Raw genomic sequence first — 18,202 nt, 5'->3', positions numbered from 1 at the left:
ATACTGTTTGAGACTTTAGTAATTCATTTAACATATTTTATAAAATACTCCCTTCGTTCCCGAATTTAAGTTTTTTTAGAGATTACAACAAGTGACTACATATGAAGCAAAATGAGTGAATCTACACATTAAAATATGTCTACATACATCTGTAGAAACGGAGGGTATCATAAGATTTGAATTCAAATGATTTTTGTTATGTAGTTTTTTTAATTTAGAGATTTGAATTCAAATGATTTTTGTTATGTAGTTTTTTTAGTTTGGAAGATATTTTGCTTTTTTGCACTATTAATCTTGTCCCAAAGGTTAGTAATCACGTGCTATGAGCCGGCATGAATATGGCACCGGTGCTCTGGAGCGGCGCTGGCCATTTCAGGTGGGATGGGGTATGGGCAAGGGAAGGGGTTTTTGGGTGGGCCATTGTTAGATAGAATCGTGCATGACAGCAGTCTGGACGCTCGCAAAACTCTCCAGGTTGTTTTCATATTGTTGGAAAAAGTAAGTTCGGACCGGTTGACGGAACAATACAGTCAAAACACGTCTGGACCTTACGGCCTGGACGGTTGCGGATGTTGTTAAAAATGCCCTTACATACTGTTTGAGACTTTAGTAATTCATTTAACATATTTTATAAAATACTCCCTTCGTTCCCGAATTTAAGTTTTTTTAGAGATTACAACAAGTGACTACATATGAAGCAAAATGAGTGAATCTACACATTAAAATATGTCTACATACATCTGTAGAAACGGAGGGTATCATAAGATTTGAATTCAAATGATTTTTGTTATGTAGTTTTTTTAATTTAGAGATTTAAATTCAAATGATTTTTGTTATGTAGTTTTTTTAATTTGGAAGATATTTTGCTTTTTTGCACTATTAATCTTGTCCCAAAGGTTAGTAATCACGTGCAGCCAGCAGCAGGATTTTGTTGCGCTGCGAGCCCCTTCCCTCCGGCCCCTGGCTCGCTCCACCTCCTCCCGTGTTGGGGACACAACATCCCGTATAGCATCGGTGCTCCTCATCCCTTTTCTTAAAGACTCTCGAGGCGGCTTGCAGATTTAAAATCAATGATGTATATAAACTGGTTCATCAGGAGGTAAGGGGGCGAGGTGGGATTATTAAAGAAGCAGCCGTTCTCTATGAAATGTGCCTTCGATGCTACTGATTAGGGAGGTCGATCCGGCCCACTGGCAATTTGTTTTGGGCCGGCACCGCAGGACGGGTACGAGCCAGATTGTCCTATGGATGGCCAACTTTTTTTAGTACCACCTCGGATAAGCACGATACAAAATAAGTTTTTTTGCAAAGAAATATAAAAACTGAAAGCGTAAATTTACGGGAAGAAGCGTATTGTGACGGTGAACCCGACAAAGTCAATCCATGCTTTATTATTAGGGAAAGATATATGGTCATTTCTCGGATTTTGCAAGTGGGCATTTCTGCTTACGGGCGCACATGCTTCTTTTTTTTTTGAAAAAGGAGGATAGGCCCCGGCCTCTGCATCGAGCGATGCATACAGCCAATTTTATTAGATATTAAGTAGAGTACAAACTAAAGGCAACCATTGCCTGAACCATTACACGATATGAAAGAAACACCTACGACTAAGTCGACTCCTTCCGCAGCAACGCCTTCAAGAAAGAAAAAAAGAAAAAAAAAGAAAAGAAAGAATAAACGCCCTTGTGCCATCGTCACCAGTCCGACCAAACACGGCCTAGACAGGGATTTTCATCTTGGTTGCCGAGATCAGTCAATGAAGACCAGTACAACAGCAAATAGTAGACAACACCTTCAACAAGGCAATGACGCAAGTTCGTCGCTGTTGTGTCCAACCAACAAAGGTAAGAACATGAGTTTTCACTCTGGACATAAAGCGGTGTTCCAATCAGTATCTTAAAGACGGATCATTCGATAGTCGCCTCCGCCAGTACTCCACGCCAGGGCCAAAAGGCACTAGCAAATTGATGAGCGCACACGCTTCTGCATGAATAGTAATAATCTTAAGCAAGACCTTCTCTTTAACAAATAATCTGATTTTTTTGCGTTTCACGAGAGGACACACACGACGCGTATTCTACTAGGCCACATGGAGTTGGGCCCACAGAACAGAGAGACAGATACTATAGGATAAGGCCAAACGACGACGACGACCTCTGCTTCTTTGTTTGCTGACGCGTTGTGGTGACCGACCAGATCCATCCCCATCCCCCCTTCTCACTCCACTCTCGCCCACTGCTTGCCCTCGGCCTCGGCTCGCGTCGCCGGCGTCCGAGCTTCCCCGCTTCTCTCTCCTCGTCCTCGTCGGACGAGGTGCCGGGGCTTCACGACCGATCGATCCCGCTAGGTACGGCCCCGTCCCCTCCCCCACTGCGCGCGGTGCTTCCATCGATCTCCTCCTATGCCACCGGCGCGCAATGGCCTGCTCCCGCACGGGGTCGATCCCTAACCAGCTTTCTTCGGTACAGCAATGGTTTGGCTCACCTCCCTGAATCCATTCTCTTTCAGGGTTCACATCCACCACGCGGAGAGAAAAAAACCACCTTGGTTAATCCATTCTCTTCCAGGTTTTTGATCCACGACGCGGTCAAGAGGAATTTGACTCACTGTTTACCGTCAGTGTGTTGTGTTCCACGCCACCGACGCTGCCACTGCCCAACAAAATCCAGATCCCGATAGGTATGTATTGTATGTACGACCTCATCTTACCTTCGATTTATTTTATCCATCTTCAGGTTGTACATTGACGACCTCTGCTGCAGAATCGACTGGGCGAGCTCTGAGCTATCACGGCCATGGAGGCGGCTTTGGTGAGCGCGGCGACGGGGGTCCTCAAACCTGTCCTGGGGAAGCTGGCCGCTCTGCTCGGCGACGAGTACAAACGTTTCAAGGGAGTGCGCAAGGAGATCAAGTTCCTCATGGATGAACTTGACGCCATGCACGCCTTTCTCCTCAAAATGTCAGAGGACGAGGACCCTGATTTGCAAGATAAAGTTTGGGCGGCGGCGGTGAGGGAGCTCTCCTACGACATGGAGGACACCATCGATGACTTCATGCAAAACGTCGATGACAAAGACGCCAAACCAGATGGCTTCATTGAGAAGATCAAGCACTCGTTGGGGAAGTTGGGGAAGATGAAGACTCGCCATCGGATTGGCAGCGAGATCCAAGATATGAAGAAGCTAGTCATTGAGGTGGCCGATAGGAATGCAAGGTATAGGACTGGTGTGACTATCTCCAACTCCAAGAATTCAGCCGTTGACCCTCGAGCTCTTGCTATGTTTGAGCATGCCTCGAAGCTTGAGGGAATTGATGAACCCAAGGCTGAGATAATCAAACTGTTGACTGAAGGTGTGTCAACAAATGAGCAACCCAAGCTGGTCTCCATCGTTGGATCTGGAGGAATGGGCAAGACAACTCTTGCAAACCAAGTGTATCAAGACCTCAAAGAGAAATTCGAGTGCAAGGCTTTCATATCTGTGCCGCGAAATCCAGACATAATGAATATCTTGAGAACCATTCTCGCTGAAGTTAGCCAAGGTTGTACTAACACTGAAGCACGGAGCATACAACAACTGCTAAGCAAGATTAATGATTGCCTAGCAAATAAAAGGTACAATTTCTATTATATGTATATACTTGTTCTCCTCGAATATATATCTAATTACAGATTAAAAAATCTAATTAAGAAAGTTCTTTAGATATTTCACATGAAAATATTACCAATAATTTGTTGGAGTATTGTACCTGTACGGCTGTAACCCATGACTAGCTTTGGGCAGTGCTTTTGATAATAGATTGATGGCAATTTGCTAGTGTAGCATCTACACTCTCATCGCACCTATCCAATGTTGCAATGTTGATCTGTACAGTCCAGCTGCCATGAGTTCCTGAGGCCTTAGCTACTGCTGTCGATCTCCCATGACCGTTTGTGTCACTAGCCATCCATATCGGAAAAATATAGTTTAGGGGTTACGTGGGTCCATAAATCGTTTAGAGGGAAAGTGTGCCAAACCAATACATTAGAGGGCAAATGAACCTTTTCCTATGTAAGTACTACATAGCTCTTCTTGATTCTACATATCACCAGCTGTTTGGATCCACAACTAGCTAGATTCTTTGTTCTCCGCACATGATCACCTGATCCATGTCCATTATATTGATGTTAAGCACATAGGATATTCATGATAATGTTTCAATCCATCCCTTGTTTGAACTGATGCGTGCTTGTCAACATTATTGATCATTCTTGATCCTTGTTTAAACTGTTGCTCATCACCTACTTTTCTGTAATTTGCCAAACTAATTAGCATGTATCGGTGCACAAACATGAATTAAATCTGTAGCACATACCATTATAACCAAGGTTCAAAAAGGTACCTGGGGTAAGTTTCTAATTTTGCATGTGCCTAGCGCCTATTTCACTAAAACGCGCACCTAGCAGGATTAAACGCTAGGCAATCTTTTGCTGCCTAGTGCCTAAGCACACTTAAGCACATATCTTGGCGTGCCTTTTTAACAATTATTTTAGCAGATGCAACTTTCTTATATAGAAGTTTTTGTTATTTTGCCACTGTGCTCAACTTTCTATTTTTCTATTTGTCTATCTTGTTGTACACTCTTAATATTGGAATCATGCTGATGTCACATGTGAATCCATGCGTAGGTATTTCGTTGTCGTTGATGATATATGGGATGAGGATGCGTGGAATGTTATTAAGTTTGCATTCCCAATGAGTAGCTTTGGAAGTATCATAATCACCACTACTCGTATAAATGATGTTGCCAAATCATGTTGTTCATCATTCAATGGTGCCATTTATAGTATCAGACCTCTTAATCCGGTGCATTCAAAAGAACTATTTCACCGAAGACTATTCGACTCCAAAGAACAGTTCCCTTCACACCTAGAAAAGGTTTCTGATGAAATTTTGAAAAAATGTGATGGCTTACCTCTGGTAATCATTGCTATATCTGGTCTGTTGGCTAACAAAGAGAGAATAGAGGATCTATGGAATCAGGTGAAAGATTCAATTGGCCATGCACTGGAAAGAAATCCTACTGTGAAAGGAATGATGAAGATATTGTCACTGAGCTACTTTGACCTACCTCCTCATCTAAAAAGTTGCCTCTTGTATATGAGCATATTTTTGGAAGATTCTATTATCGAGAGGCGGTGTCTGATAGGGAGATGGCTTGGTGAAGGATTCATTCACAAAGAAGACAGATATACAGCATATGATGTAGGGAAAAGGTGTTCTAATGACCTCCTCAATAGGGGTTTGATCCAACCCGCGGAGACAAATGATTATGGCGAGGTTAAGAGTTGTCGAGTTCATGACACGATTCTTGATTTCATCATATCCAAGTCCATGGAAGAGAACTTTGTTACTTTACTTGGTCCTCCCAATTTGAAAATTGAGACACAAAGCAAAGTTGTTCGTCGACTCTGTGTACAAGGTGTCAACAAAAGTAATTCAACAATACTGACAGCAGAACTCGTGTTGTCTCATGTCCGAGCACTTAATGTGTTTAGAAGTTTTGGGCTAATTCCTTCTTTGGAGGAGTTTAGACATCTTTGTGTTCTTGACTTGAAGGATTTCTACAGATTGAGAGAAGATCATCTTGAAAATATAGTGAGGTTGTTCCAGCTGAGGTACCTGAACCTCCAAGGTACAAGAATAAGCAAGCTCCCAGAACAAATTGGGCGTTTAGGGTGCTTAGAGGTGCTGGACCTAAGAGGGACTTATCTAAAGGAATTACCTGCATCTACTGTTAATCTCAGAAAATTGATGCATCTACTTGTTAATCATGATGTTAAATTTCCTGATGGGATTGCAAAGATGCAAGCACTAGAGACGTTGGAAGATGTGGATGCTTCCATTCAGCCATTTGACTTCCTGTGTGGCCTTGGCCAATTAAAGAATTTGAGGAATCTGCAGCTTGGTTCTTATACAAATATGGTTGGGGAGGAGCACAAGAAAGCTATTGTCTCCTCCCTGTGTAAGCTAGGCACCAAGAATCTCCGCTCCCTGATTATTAGGAATGATTGGGGCGACCTCTTACATGTGGAATCTTTGTGCTTGCCTACCCTCGAGGATCTTTTCATCTGTTATACGGCCTTCCCACAGGTTCCGACATGGGTGGGCTCCCTCAGAAACCTCCAACGGCTACGCCTTGCTGTGGAGGGGCTCAAGCAGGACGACCTCTGCACCCTTGGGGCTTTACCCACTCTGCTCGTTCTGTATCTGGATGGACCTACAGAATCAAACGCAAAGCTCAGATTCAGTGGTGAAGTTGGGTTCCGACTCTTGAAGATTTTTATTTATGGCGGATGTCTTGAACCAGTAGATCTGCTGTTTGGGACAGGATCCATGCCAAAGCTTGAAAGACTCGAGCTTAAATATATTCAGATAGTTGAAGCTAACTCTTTGGGCTTTGGAATTGAGAACCTCCCTTGCCTCACTAGTGTCAAATGCATTGTTGTTGAGGGTGATGATGGCATTGTTGAAGCCGTGAAGACTGCCATGGAGAGAGGAGCCAGCACACATCCCAACCACCCTAGCCTACTCTTTGAGAGATTACGCTGATACTTCGAATTAACAAGCCAACAACAGGGGAGTTGCTTCTGCTCGTTGTTCGGCTGGCCAGCCGGTTCTGAAGTTTAATAGTGTTTGGCTCGATTTATCTCTCTTTTATGATACCTATTCTCTCTGTCGGATAATGTACTATGGATAATGATACAAAATTGTAGAATTGGTTAAGACTGCTACTGTACTGCATTTTCTATAATAATCAGTCACCCGTACATGTTGATGGTTTAATATTGTTGGGCGACCATTCATAGTTGTCCTGCTCTTTGGCAATTCGTCATTCTGTATTTGTACTGGTAATACATTTTGCCTTTGCTCTTTTATCCACCTGTATGTAGTCGTCGTGCTCTTTTATGAAGCAAGCTTTTGTGCCCCTGTTACACTCTGCTTCTTCTCAATAGTTCTCTCAACGATTTCGATGTTGTTAAATTGGGTAATGCCATTGCATTCATCCGTGTTGATGTTACAGGTTCCTGAACTAAACACTTGATGAGCTCTTCTTGTCTTATCGACGATTTGGATGCTCTTATATATGATTACAGTCCTTCCCAGTTCAATATACGATTGCTATATATTGCTGTTAAATTTTGATGTTAGCAGTCATCAATTAATTTGCAGTAGCAGATGACCATTGCTGACTACTCTGCGATATATAGCAGTCAGATGACCATTGCTGATTAGCAGTCAATATTCGTATTATTCATCTTCTTAATACAAATCTCCTTTTTTTTGCGATGAATCTTCTTAATATAACTTGATCAGGCTGATGCTATTGTTATTTCATTTACTATCGATTATGCTGTTACAGTTTTTTTTTTTGAACTACGTTTCCTCAACTTTTGATATGGATGCTGTTATGTATGCTTATAGATGAATATCTCAATAATCTGATTTTACCGAGCGATGATTTGTGCTGCTACCGATGCTGGAGGCCTATGTAGCAGATGGTTATCTATTTGTCCTGGATGCCAGGAATGGTAAACTATGTTCTCTCCCCAGATGTACTTTGGCGAACCTGTTGCTTATGTTTGGTGGGTTGATTTGATTTGAAGTAGTAATTAGTACCTACTCCCTCCGTTCCAAAATATAGCGCGCCCACGCTTTTTGAGGTTCAACTTTGACCATAAATTTAATCAACGAGACCGATTGTGGCGGGAGAAAAAATTATACCACTGAATTCGTATTCAAAAGAAGTTTTCAAATATATATTTTTTTCTCCTGCCGCGGTTGGTCTCGTTGGTTAAATTTATGGTCAAAGTTAAAGCACGGAAACCGAGGACGCACTATATTTTGGAACGGAGGGAGTACATATTTATGCCTTTACTTTTGGGTCAGACTATGAATGGGTAAACTTGCCAATGGCATTGGGCATCAAAATCACTAAAACCTGCTGTGAGGTGCAGGCAGGATGGGCAGCCTTTGTGTTGGGTTGTGTTCAAATCTATGACTAGATGTGCCTGTAGTTATTCAAATCTATGACTAGATGGGCATGTAGTTATTCAAAGCCTTCAGTTAGAGATTAGTTAGTGCAAATATGTGAGGTGCAGGCAGTTATGTTTTGGATCAGCAGATTTTTACATTATGACTAGATGCGTTATTTTACATATACGCTCTTCTCACCTTTTTCAGCGATTTGGATGTTGTTATACATTCTTGAAGTCTTTTATAGTCTAACCACTGAAAAAAATGTGGCCGAACGATTGCAGTGCTAGCTACTCTCCGGAGGATTATTTTATTTTGGTCGCCTGTCTAATGTTGGAAAGGAGACTCTGTTTCCTGAATGAGCTGCATGAAGATGATGGCGCTGGGCCTCGAATCACCACAAGCTGTCGTTGATGCTCGCAAGGAATATCCTGAACTCAGCGAGGAGTAAATAATGTAGCAGGCCAGACCTCCGGTCGTAGCTTTTGAGACATGTTACTCCTTAAAAGTTAGCTCCTTGTCATGTCGCATTTATGCTTTTGAGTCTCACGCACCTCCTTCTTCTTTGTTGGGTAATGCCATGCGTTTCTAGCTTAAGCTGTAGTTTTCCTGACGGGAAACTGTTTGAGATGTACATCATCAGGCTGTCTTGAATTTCTGTTTCCTGGCCTCATGTACACATCAGCTCAAAGGTTCAACCCTGCTCTGCCCTGCAACTGTTCCTGTCTCTGCTACTGTTTCCAAATGTGCTATCGCCGTTGTGAAAAAACTAATTAAGATGCGAACTGTAACCCTTGTATGTTATTTTCCTCCTCCTTTTTTCAGTGATACATCTTGGTGATGTTGGCAAATGGCAAGGAGACAGCTCTCTGTTTCCTGGATGAAGATGACGCTGATGGCTTCGGAGCCATCCTGAGCTCAGTCAACTCGTGAATGCAGCGCCAGCACTCGATCTCTTGAGGAGTCAAGGCACTTGCACCAAAGTTTGGCGGATGCTTTACTAGCAGATTGGGTACTTAGGTCGGTGTCCTTGCTGATAAAGGACACCAACACGGCATAATGGGGCCGGACACTGCATAACAGGACCTTGTATTGTTCGCATCCGCATATCACCATGCCAAAAGCCAGGAACAGCACGAAACATGAGAGTTGCTGGCTGCTGTGCTGGCTCCTCATCAATAATTTGATTTTCAGAGTTTTCAGCCACATACATATCTGCAGTGGATGCCCATTTTCAGAGTTTCAGTTCACGTGCCCTTTCGCAAAGGCAGTTCACATGCCCTTTATTGTTGCTTAGATGCAAGCACTGCTACTGTTTCGAAATTGTCCACTCGCTAAATAACATGTGAACTGTAATGGCTCTCTCTGGTGTACACCTTTGTATGTCATCCAGGTCGTTATTTTCCTTCTTTTTTCAGTGATATCTATTTTGGTGATGTTGGAAATGGACGAAGATGATGCCGGTGGATCTGGGCATCGAAGCCGCTACCAGCTGTCACCGAAGATTGCCACAACCTGTCCTGGAAGCTCGACTAGGACGAGTGAATAGTTAATGCATCACCAGATCTCTCCTGAGGACAGTTTCACTCTGATTAATTTTAATGCCTGGAACATCAGAGTTGCTGGTCGCTGCTCCTGCTCACCCGGTAAATCACTTCAATTTTTAAACAGTTTTTAGATACACATATGCATCTCTTTCTCTTTTACATTCATACACCAACATGCTGCACAATATGTCTTCAGAAGAAGTTGTAGCTTTCTCCCTTGTTTCAGACATTCTTTTTGGATTGTGGCATGAACTGCGTGTGTTTGCAGTGTCTGTGCATCTTCGCTAGGTCTTGAGCTCTTATTGTTCCACGAAATCCTCCCCCATTTTCTTAGGAAAAAACAAAACATTACCTAATCAAAGAAATTAGACAGGGTCACTTCTCATTTTTCCAACGGTTTGGATAAAGTTATGCCTATGGTATTTTATTATGTTTGCTATATGCCTATATATCACTGTTAAAATTTGATGTTACCAATCATCTTCAGAGCTAGTATTTCCCAGCAGATGCTTCAGTGCCAGATGAAAATTCCTATGTCCCGGCTGACGATTTGGACACACACACTCTCTCTCTCCTTGAAAATGATGCTGTTGGACTTGGAAATAACTAAAAATCATTAGGAGCTGTACTCCAAACTCACAACAAGGAACGCCCTGAACACAGTGAGTGGTGAATAATGCAGTGACATCTCTCCTGAGGAGACAAGTCATTTGTGCCAAAGTTTTACCACCGTTATGAAGTCTGAAACTAGACATTTCCAATAGGAGAGTTGCTTCTTCTTTTTTTTTGCCGGAAAACAGGAGAGTTGCTGCTAGCTGCTTATACTGCATCTCTGCCTCTCAAGATGCAGCAGTTTTAAGAATATTATGAAAAAAAAAATGAAGTTTTCCCTTTTGAGATAGGATAAAAAAATAGAACTGAACAGAAACTATGCATCAACAGAGTTGATCAGTCAGATCAAAGCAAGATGCATTATGTTCAGATCTCATACTGACGGAAGGCGGCAGGAGCTAAATAGAGTATTCAGTGATGCCATGGCAAACAGCTAGCTGATGCAAGGCGGATCATGAATGGAAGATCAAGATCCTACCAAAGAAATCATGTACTAGCAGCTGGCAGAGGATAGCTGTGTACATGCAAGTGCAACTGAATAGGCTCACTTCACTGATATAGGCAAGGTCAAACAACAATGCTCCAAATCGTATTGTAGATTGATATCCACAAGTTAAGGATCCCTATTTCTAGCGAGGTACCGCATCACGCGCAGACCACAAGTTCGGGAGAGGAATGAAGCGCTGTAGATCAGAAGGCGCTGTACTCGTCCTCGGAGTTCATCTGGAGGAACCGCACGATGGCCAGCCCGAAGACGGCGAAGGAGGATAGCTCCATCGTCAGTGCGCCCCACCCGATGACGCCGGCGTGCTTCAGGATCGATGGGATGGCGATGCTACCCACGATCGATGTGCCCGTGAGGAACTTGGTGAAGTTCACCCACCTGCATCCAGTGGCGAAATCGCTTAGAAAAATACCAATATCTCTAGCATATAAGAAGAATCTGAGGATGTAAGGCCAGAACGTTTAGATGTTTAGACAACGGCAATTTCCTGCGTCACATATGGTTTGCGACGAGGACGACAGAGCTAGTAGGAGTGGGCGGTGGTGTTGTTTGACGCAGATCAGCCATCGACTGCTACTTGTGAGGACGGTACGCAGTCTTCGAAGCGTCCCGGAGTTGGGATTTTGGCCATGCTGGTGTCCTTCCTCTCGGTCAAATATTTTGTCGTGTTGTCGCGACCAGCTCTCACCATGGCTCCTCAACACGTCATCAAGACCATGGGCGTATGCAGCTGCAGGGATCGAGGCAAGTGGAGGAGACAACATATGATGACTTCGATTGGATGGTCTCGAGCTTCATGGTGAAAACCATAGGTCTGACCCTTGGTTATACCAGACAATGGCGACGTTCTTCGTGTCGTTACCTTGATGAAGGCATTGTTTGGAGTTTACTCGGACTTGATCTTCAGGGTGAAAACCCACGGTCTAACCTCTATGGTTGGATCGGGCGACGGCGGCGCTTGCGCGTCGTTCTCTTCCCGAAGGCGTCGCTTTTGAAGAATCTTCATCGTAGTTATCATGCTGTCAAGAGATGGTTGGTGTGGATGGTCATTGGTGTATGTCATCAATCGTTGTTTTCATTGCTTACGGGATTTTTTCCTTCTTTTGTCTTCGCCTATGCATAGCTTCGGTCTTTAATGACTTTGCTATTTGCCGGCGTGGTACTTTGTGTGCGTGTGTTAGTATTGGCTGTGTGCATCTTTGTTATGCAGAGGCCGGGTGTGTACTCACTATAATTGTATCCCTCGATGCTATATCTTGAGTCAATAAAGAACACCCTTTGTCGAAAAAAAGAACGTTTAGATGTTCCACAACAGACCAGCCATCGTCTGAAATCTAGATATGGTGTCAGAATTTTTGTCAGAAAACGTTACAAGTACCATCTGTGCCACTAGGGTAAGGCGTAACTTTTGGAGTAAAAACTGTTCTGAATTATTAGTTTTTGACAAGTGTGATTCATAATGAAGCAACAGTGCTGGCTACCAGTTGAGGTATGGAAGGATATATCACTTACCCATCACCCTCATTGGACATGATCGATGGAGAATCGGAGCCCAGGAAAAATATGACCGGCATGGGTAGTATGAGGTACATCAGAACTGTAGAAAATGCACAAAAAGCCATGGATTATTTACATACTCCTCAAAACTATTACCGGATTTTTTTTTTTGCAGTATGGCAGTATGAACATGAGTCTCTAACCTGTTAACATTGGCCACCAGTTGTTATATGGAGCGCAGGCCTGAAGAAGACAGAGTTACAGAGATTTAGGCAACGTAAAAAAAAGGATAAAAAAACTGATGCTGAGATGTTAAATGTTGATGCTTACCAAAATCTGCAATACAATCCCACCAGAGACCAGGACGACAAGGCATCCATTATGCAAACATGTTCTCATACTACGTGATGATAGTGTCTCGGAGTCACCAGAGACCAGGGCGGCAAGGCTTCCACTATACAAACATGTCCTCATACTACGTGATAGTGCCTCGGCGTCCTCGAAGTCTTCGGCATCCTTGGCGTTCATCTGGAGGAACCACATGATGGCCAGCCCTAAGACGGCGAAGGAAGACAGCTCCATCTTTAGCGCACCCCACCCGATGATGCCTGCATGCTTCAGGATCAACAGGATGGTGATGCTACCCACAATCGACGTGCCTGTCAGGAACTTGGTGAAGTTCACCCACCTGCATCCAGTGGCGAAATTTCATCAGACAAATACAAGAATTATCTTTACCATATGAAAAGAAGAATTTGAGGGATGCCATAATAAGGCAGTAATGTTTGTTCCACAACAGACTAACCATCATTTGAAATCTAAATATGGTGTCAGAAAACATTACAAGGACCATCTGTGCCACTAAGGTAAGGCATATCTTTTTGAGTAAAAACTGTTCTGAATTATTAGTTTTGACAAATGTGATTCATAATGAAGCAACAGTACTAGCTACCAGATGAGATACGGAAGGATCATCACTTACCAATCACCCTCATTCGACATGATCGATGGAGAATCGGAGTTGAGGAACTTTTTGAGTGGCATGGGTAGTACGAGGTACATCAGAACTGCACAAAATGCCATGGATTATTTACATACGTACTGCTGATTTTTTTTACCAGATAAAGCTTTGGCAGTTGTAAACAAAAATCTCAACCTGTTAACATTGGCCACCAGTTGTTATATAGAGCGCAGGCCTGAAGAAGACAGAGTTACAGAGATTTAAGCAACCCTGAAAAAAGGATAAAAAGCTGATGCTGAGGTGTTAAACGTTGATGCTTACCAAAATCTGCAATACAATTCCACCAGAGAGCAGTATTGCCAAGGCGGCAAGTCTTCCACTATGCAAACATGTCCTCATATTACGTGATAGTGCCATCACTCCTTTTGATGTTGTTCAGGTATATATATAGTATCTGGAATGGGGAAAAGGCAGACAATCAAATACATTATGGGCATCATATGTAAATTAGAAAACTAATCTAGGCACCGGCTCGTACTCGCGCTGCTGCTAGATTTGGAATCGTTCGAGTAAGTTGCAGTATACCGAACGGTCGGTAGGTTGTGTAGTCCATTAAAAAAAGTATGATCATGAACTAACGAATTGATAGCTCCTTATGAGTGAATCACAATCATATGGTTTTTTTACTGAATGAAAACAACCTATATAGATTAAGGATGCTCTCAACATGTCTAAATACACACAATCCATGTTTTAAGTATGATTTCGACTAATGAATTGCTAGCTCTTATCAGATTCACACTTGATTGCAGTCTGCTGACGAAATAATAGCTGTTTGCATCATCCAAAGGATCGAATTTCGTGAGCAGGATCACCGTACTGCGATGACTAGAAGAATTGCTTGCAAAAGAAAGAGATTCAGATCATAATTCGCAGGCAGCCTGAAGTAATTATCCCCTTGGAAAGGAACAGAAAACAAACGTACTTGGCGACCGATAACCGGACGCCTACGACATGCCTACCAATTCGATCGTGATTCGTACGCAGCCAAAAGTAATCTCCTCTCCCCAGCTAATTCGATCCAGAGGAACGAACGGCAATCCAACCTTCTCCGATTCGACCAAGGCGGACAGAAAGTGAAGGAAATCCATGGATGCATACTGACCGCGAGACGCGTGCCACAGAAACGGCCGCCGCTGCGGGGGCGGGGGAGAGATCTACGGCGATCGAGAAGAATTGGCGGATTCTGGAGCGATTAGAGAAGGGCTGCTGGTGGTGGTGGTCTGTTGATTAGCTAGCCGGTGCTTTTTGAAAAGTGCTTTCCGCCATCGGGCATCGCAAAAAGTGCTTTCCGCGCGCCATCGGCAGGCCAAAAGTGTACTGCCCCGCGCATTCTTCATCCAAGGGTCAACTAATTCTCCAACCCCACCTCTTTTTTCGAGTTAATTGCACGATAGTACCACAATAAAGACGACAGTGCGTGCAGATTGGTACCACCTTTCCTAATTCTTACATGTCAATACCATGTTTATGGCGGTCTGTTACAAAATAATCTAAACCACGTATAACAGCGTATTGACGATGAATCTGACCGTTGGGACCCGCCTCGTAGGGGCTGACGTGGCATATTCTTTTGCGAACATTGAATATAGAATGATCTTATTTGAATATACGATGAAATTTTTTCGTATTATAAAACGTTTGCCGTATATATATTGAACATTTATATATATATATATATATATATATATATATATATATATATATATATATATATATATATATATATCTGTGTGTGTGTGTGTGCATAATTTCTCAATATACGGTACGCACACCGCGTACGGCCTGTAGAATACCCAAGATCTGAAAAAATATTAAAGAATCCCAAAAAAACATATAAAAAAAGGGAAGCGTCCAAAGTATAAAAAGTAATATGCGTTCTATTAAACCATATTCAAAAATTTAATAAATGTTCATGAATTTAATAAATGGTCAAGAAATTTAGAAAAAATGAAATTCTTAAGACGTTCCTGAATTTTGAAAATTTCTTCAACTACAAAAAATCATGAATTTTGAAAAGATCATGATTTTTTTAAAATGTTCATAATTTATTTATGAATTGAAAAAAAACAAGAATTTAAAAAATCATAATGTCTGCAGTAGACGAGCCAATGTTTGGAATTTCAAAAAATGTTTGTGAATTAAACAAAGCTAATGAACTGTTTGGGCCTCGTTTGTTGGCCCAGGTATGTACTGTTTCATTGGCTGCACTATCTCCTCCCGTAGCCACAACACCATTCACTAGTCACTACCTTAGCTTACTAACCTCTGGATGCCCCCTTTTTACTGTTTTTTGAGTGTTTTTTTAAATACCATTAATGGAGGGATTTTAGAAAATGTTCCCGCATTTTAAATGTTCACAAATCACAAAAAAATCAAATTCATAAAATGTTCCAAATTTAAAAAAATATTATGGTCATGAATATAATAAATGTTCCAAGTTTCTGTTGACATGCCCTTTCTGCTTGTTTTCCACGCATGTGCTTATTCATTTCTACTACCTTTATTGTTGCTGAGATGCAAGCACTGCTGTTGTTTTGAATTGGCTACTGGCTTACTGCAATTGTATGTCATTCGGGTTGTGATGTATGCACTCTGTTTCCTGGACAGAGATGCTGATGGATCTGGGCATCGAAACCGCTACCGTCTCTCCTCAAAGACCTTAACTCTGCGAATGTACTACCAGGTCTCGATCTCTTGAGGAGTTGAGACATTTGTACTAAAAAGCTTCGCCAGCTGATAAAGTTCAATATAACAAGTGCTGTTGGAGGATGGTCTGTTATGCTTGCTATATATATATCACTTTTAATTCTTGCTGTTACCCATAATTAATTTGCAGTGATAGTCACATCCAAATGGATGCTTCAGGACGTAGCAGATGATAATTTCTGTATGTGTTCTGCTGATGTATTCTTGAGTTCATCACTGTTAATTTCTGCACGTGTTCTGGCTGATGTGTTCAGGACGGCGACGGCGGCATTCTAGCGGCGTCCCCTTCTGAAGACATATGCTGTACAGTACTGTGTCTTCAGAAGAAGTTGTAGGTTTGTCCCTTGTTTCAGACATCCTTTTGGATTGTGGTGTGAACTGCGTGTGTTTCAGACAATCTTTTGGATTGGTGTGCATCTTCAGTAGTACTAGGTGTTTAGCTGTTATTGATACACAAAATTCTCCCTCCTTTTTTAAGAAAAAAAAGGGAATATTACCAATCATCCGCAGAGCTATTTCTCAGATTGTTCTGCCTGCCGATTCGGATACTCTCTCTCTCTCCATGAAGATGATGCTGTTGGTGTTGGATAACTAACAACCATTGGGAGCTGTACTCCAAACTCACAAGGACCTATGCCCTGGGCACAGTGAGTGGTGAATAATGCAGTGACAGCTCTGTCCTGCGGGCATAAGACATTAGTATGGAGTTTCGATCTAGACCTGTATGTGCTTTGCAGCGGGAAAATAGGCCAAGAACAAGGAACCATGAACATACATCTCCAACAGTTGCTGCTGGCGGCTCATACTGAGTCTGTCTCTCAAAGATGCAACAGTTTTAAGATACATCCCTTTGGTAGTATGAATGTATGATACACTATGCATTAACGATAAATTGCAGCACAAGCGACGCTATGTTGCTGCTTCTCTCTGACAAAATTCGACAAGTTACTTCCGTCACCATGGCCGTTGTCCCACTGAAAATCCAACTGCTCGCCCAGAGAGAAAACAGAGCAGCGCTTCAGGGAAAACAGTGGAGCACACAAGTCACGTTTCAGGCAACCAATGTCTTGTTTTTCTTATTTTTCCAACTGGGTACTTGATCTATCATGTGCATTTACACCAGGGTCACATGGCATAATTCAACCATGCATCAACGCATGGACGTGGTGACAAATTAACAGTTTTACACAATGATAAAAAAACCAAAAAAGGCTTTTGCCCCGCTTTATAAATACAGCAAACCGCCAAGGGCACACATACACGGACTAGTCCAGAACACACACACACACACCCAAGTCACACAACAAGGAGTACAAAGGTTCTGCTGAGGGCATAGCTCAACAAGCCCAAAAAACAACATAAAAAAGGTGGCCGGAGCCGGAGAGCATGCCGGGCGCCTAGTCTGGCTCTGGAGGTGGCGGAGGGGGCGGCGGGGACAGACGGACGGCCATCGAGCGAAGGTCCGCGATGAAGGCGGAGATGGCGTCCCGATCCTGAGGGCGGCTAAGCGGCCGCCAAAGTTGCAAGTAACCAGACAGTTTGAAGAGAGCGTCAGTAGCCCGTCGAAGAGGGATGCGCTGAATCACAAGTTTATTGCGGATCGTCCAGAGAGTCCACGCGAGAACCCCAATTTCAAGCCACCTAATGTGGCGAGAGGGCAGAGGGGAGTTCTGGAGTTCGGCGAAGAGGTCGGGGAAGTTTGTGTGGCACCAATCACCTCCCACCACCTCTCTAAAGCAGCTCCACACGAATTGGGCGGACACACAGGAGAAGAAGATGTGATTCGAATCTTCGGGGGTATCACACAGCGGGCAGAGGCCGGAACCAGGGCCATTGCGCTTGCGAACCTCCACCCCAGACGGGATCCGTCCACGAATCCATTGCCACATGAATATCCGGATTTTCAAGGGCAGGCGGATGGACCACACCGCCGAGGGGGGGAGGAGGGGGCAATGGCCGCATAGAGGCATTTGGTGGAGAATTGGCCCGAGGGGTCAAGACGCCAACGAACCTCATCCGGGCCGGCGTACACTACCGGCTCATGGAGAGCGACGCAATCAAGCAGCTCCTGCCAAGCGGTGGCTTCCGGAGGCCCAAATGGCCTCCGGAAAGCGAGGCACCCTAAGTCAATAAGGGCCCTCTCTACTGAGATCGAGGGGGAGACGGCGATGGAGAAGAGGTCGGGGAAGCGAGCCGCGAAGGGGGTGTCACCCGCCCAACGATCAAACCAGAACAAGGTCGCAACACCCGATCCAACCGAGATGGAAGTCCCAATGTGGAGGACGGGGAGCAGTTG

General features: G+C 43.4%; 2 protein-coding genes across 6 annotated transcripts; one reads left to right on the top strand and one right to left on the bottom strand.

The window, feature by feature from the left end:
• Window positions 1-1,353: 1,353 nt before the first annotated feature.
• LOC109775065 (vacuolar protein sorting-associated protein 55 homolog) lies at window positions 1,354-14,497 on the bottom strand. Of its 5 annotated transcripts, none has more exons than XM_040393209.3 (8): window positions 14,303-14,497; window positions 13,459-13,591; window positions 13,333-13,372; window positions 13,159-13,243; window positions 12,507-12,864; window positions 12,380-12,419; window positions 12,192-12,276; window positions 1,354-1,983 (listed from the first exon to the last, which is right to left on the bottom strand). In XM_040393209.3, exons 2-8 carry the CDS (start codon window positions 13,552-13,554, stop codon window positions 1,908-1,910), a joined length of 780 nt encoding a protein of 259 aa, XP_040249143.1. In that variant the 5' UTR covers window positions 13,555-13,591; window positions 14,303-14,497; the 3' UTR covers window positions 1,354-1,907. The 5 variants fall into 5 exon arrangements, with proteins under 5 accessions (XP_040249143.1, XP_040249142.1, XP_040249144.1 ...); XM_040393208.3 differs by lacking the exon at window positions 1,354-1,983 and adding an exon at window positions 3,641-4,287; XM_040393210.3 differs by lacking the exon at window positions 1,354-1,983 and adding an exon at window positions 6,141-6,258.
• Window positions 2,198-6,973, top strand: LOC109775067 (disease resistance protein RGA5-like). Its single transcript, XM_020333821.4, has 4 exons — window positions 2,198-2,347; window positions 2,509-2,679; window positions 2,763-3,613; window positions 4,667-6,973. The coding sequence occupies exons 3-4, from the start codon at window positions 2,796-2,798 to the stop codon at window positions 6,588-6,590; spliced, it is 2,742 nt and encodes a 913-aa protein (XP_020189410.1). The 5' UTR covers window positions 2,198-2,347; window positions 2,509-2,679; window positions 2,763-2,795; the 3' UTR covers window positions 6,591-6,973.
• Window positions 14,498-18,202: the final 3,705 nt, after the last annotated feature.

This window comes from Aegilops tauschii, chromosome 6 (genome assembly GCF_002575655.3).
Source record: "Aegilops tauschii subsp. strangulata cultivar AL8/78 chromosome 6, Aet v6.0, whole genome shotgun sequence".
Taxonomy (NCBI): domain Eukaryota; kingdom Viridiplantae; phylum Streptophyta; class Magnoliopsida; order Poales; family Poaceae; genus Aegilops; species Aegilops tauschii.
The sequence above is the reverse complement of the archived record's forward strand: the minus strand, read 5'-3'. Positions and strand labels throughout refer to the sequence as shown.

Excerpts from the sequence above, each read along its gene's own strand:
- LOC109775067 (XM_020333821.4), top strand. The coding sequence starts at position 2,796 with ATGGAGGCGGCTTTGGTGAGCGCGGCGACGGGGGTCCTCAAACCTGTC. Across the intron at positions 3,614-4,666 it reads GATTGCCTAGCAAATAAAAG|GTATTTCGTTGTCGTTGATG; the intron begins GTACAATTTCTA and ends ATCCATGCGTAG.
- LOC109775065 (XM_020333820.4), bottom strand. The coding sequence starts at position 13,554 with ATGGCACTATCACGTAATATGAGGACATGTTTGCATAGTGGAAGACTT. Across the intron at positions 13,373-13,458 it reads GAATTGTATTGCAGATTTTG|GCCTGCGCTCTATATAACAA; the intron begins GTAAGCATCAAC and ends TGTCTTCTTCAG. Across the intron at positions 12,420-12,506 it reads GGATTGTATTGCAGATTTTG|GCCTGCGCTCCATATAACAA; the intron begins GTAAGCATCAAC and ends TGTCTTCTTCAG.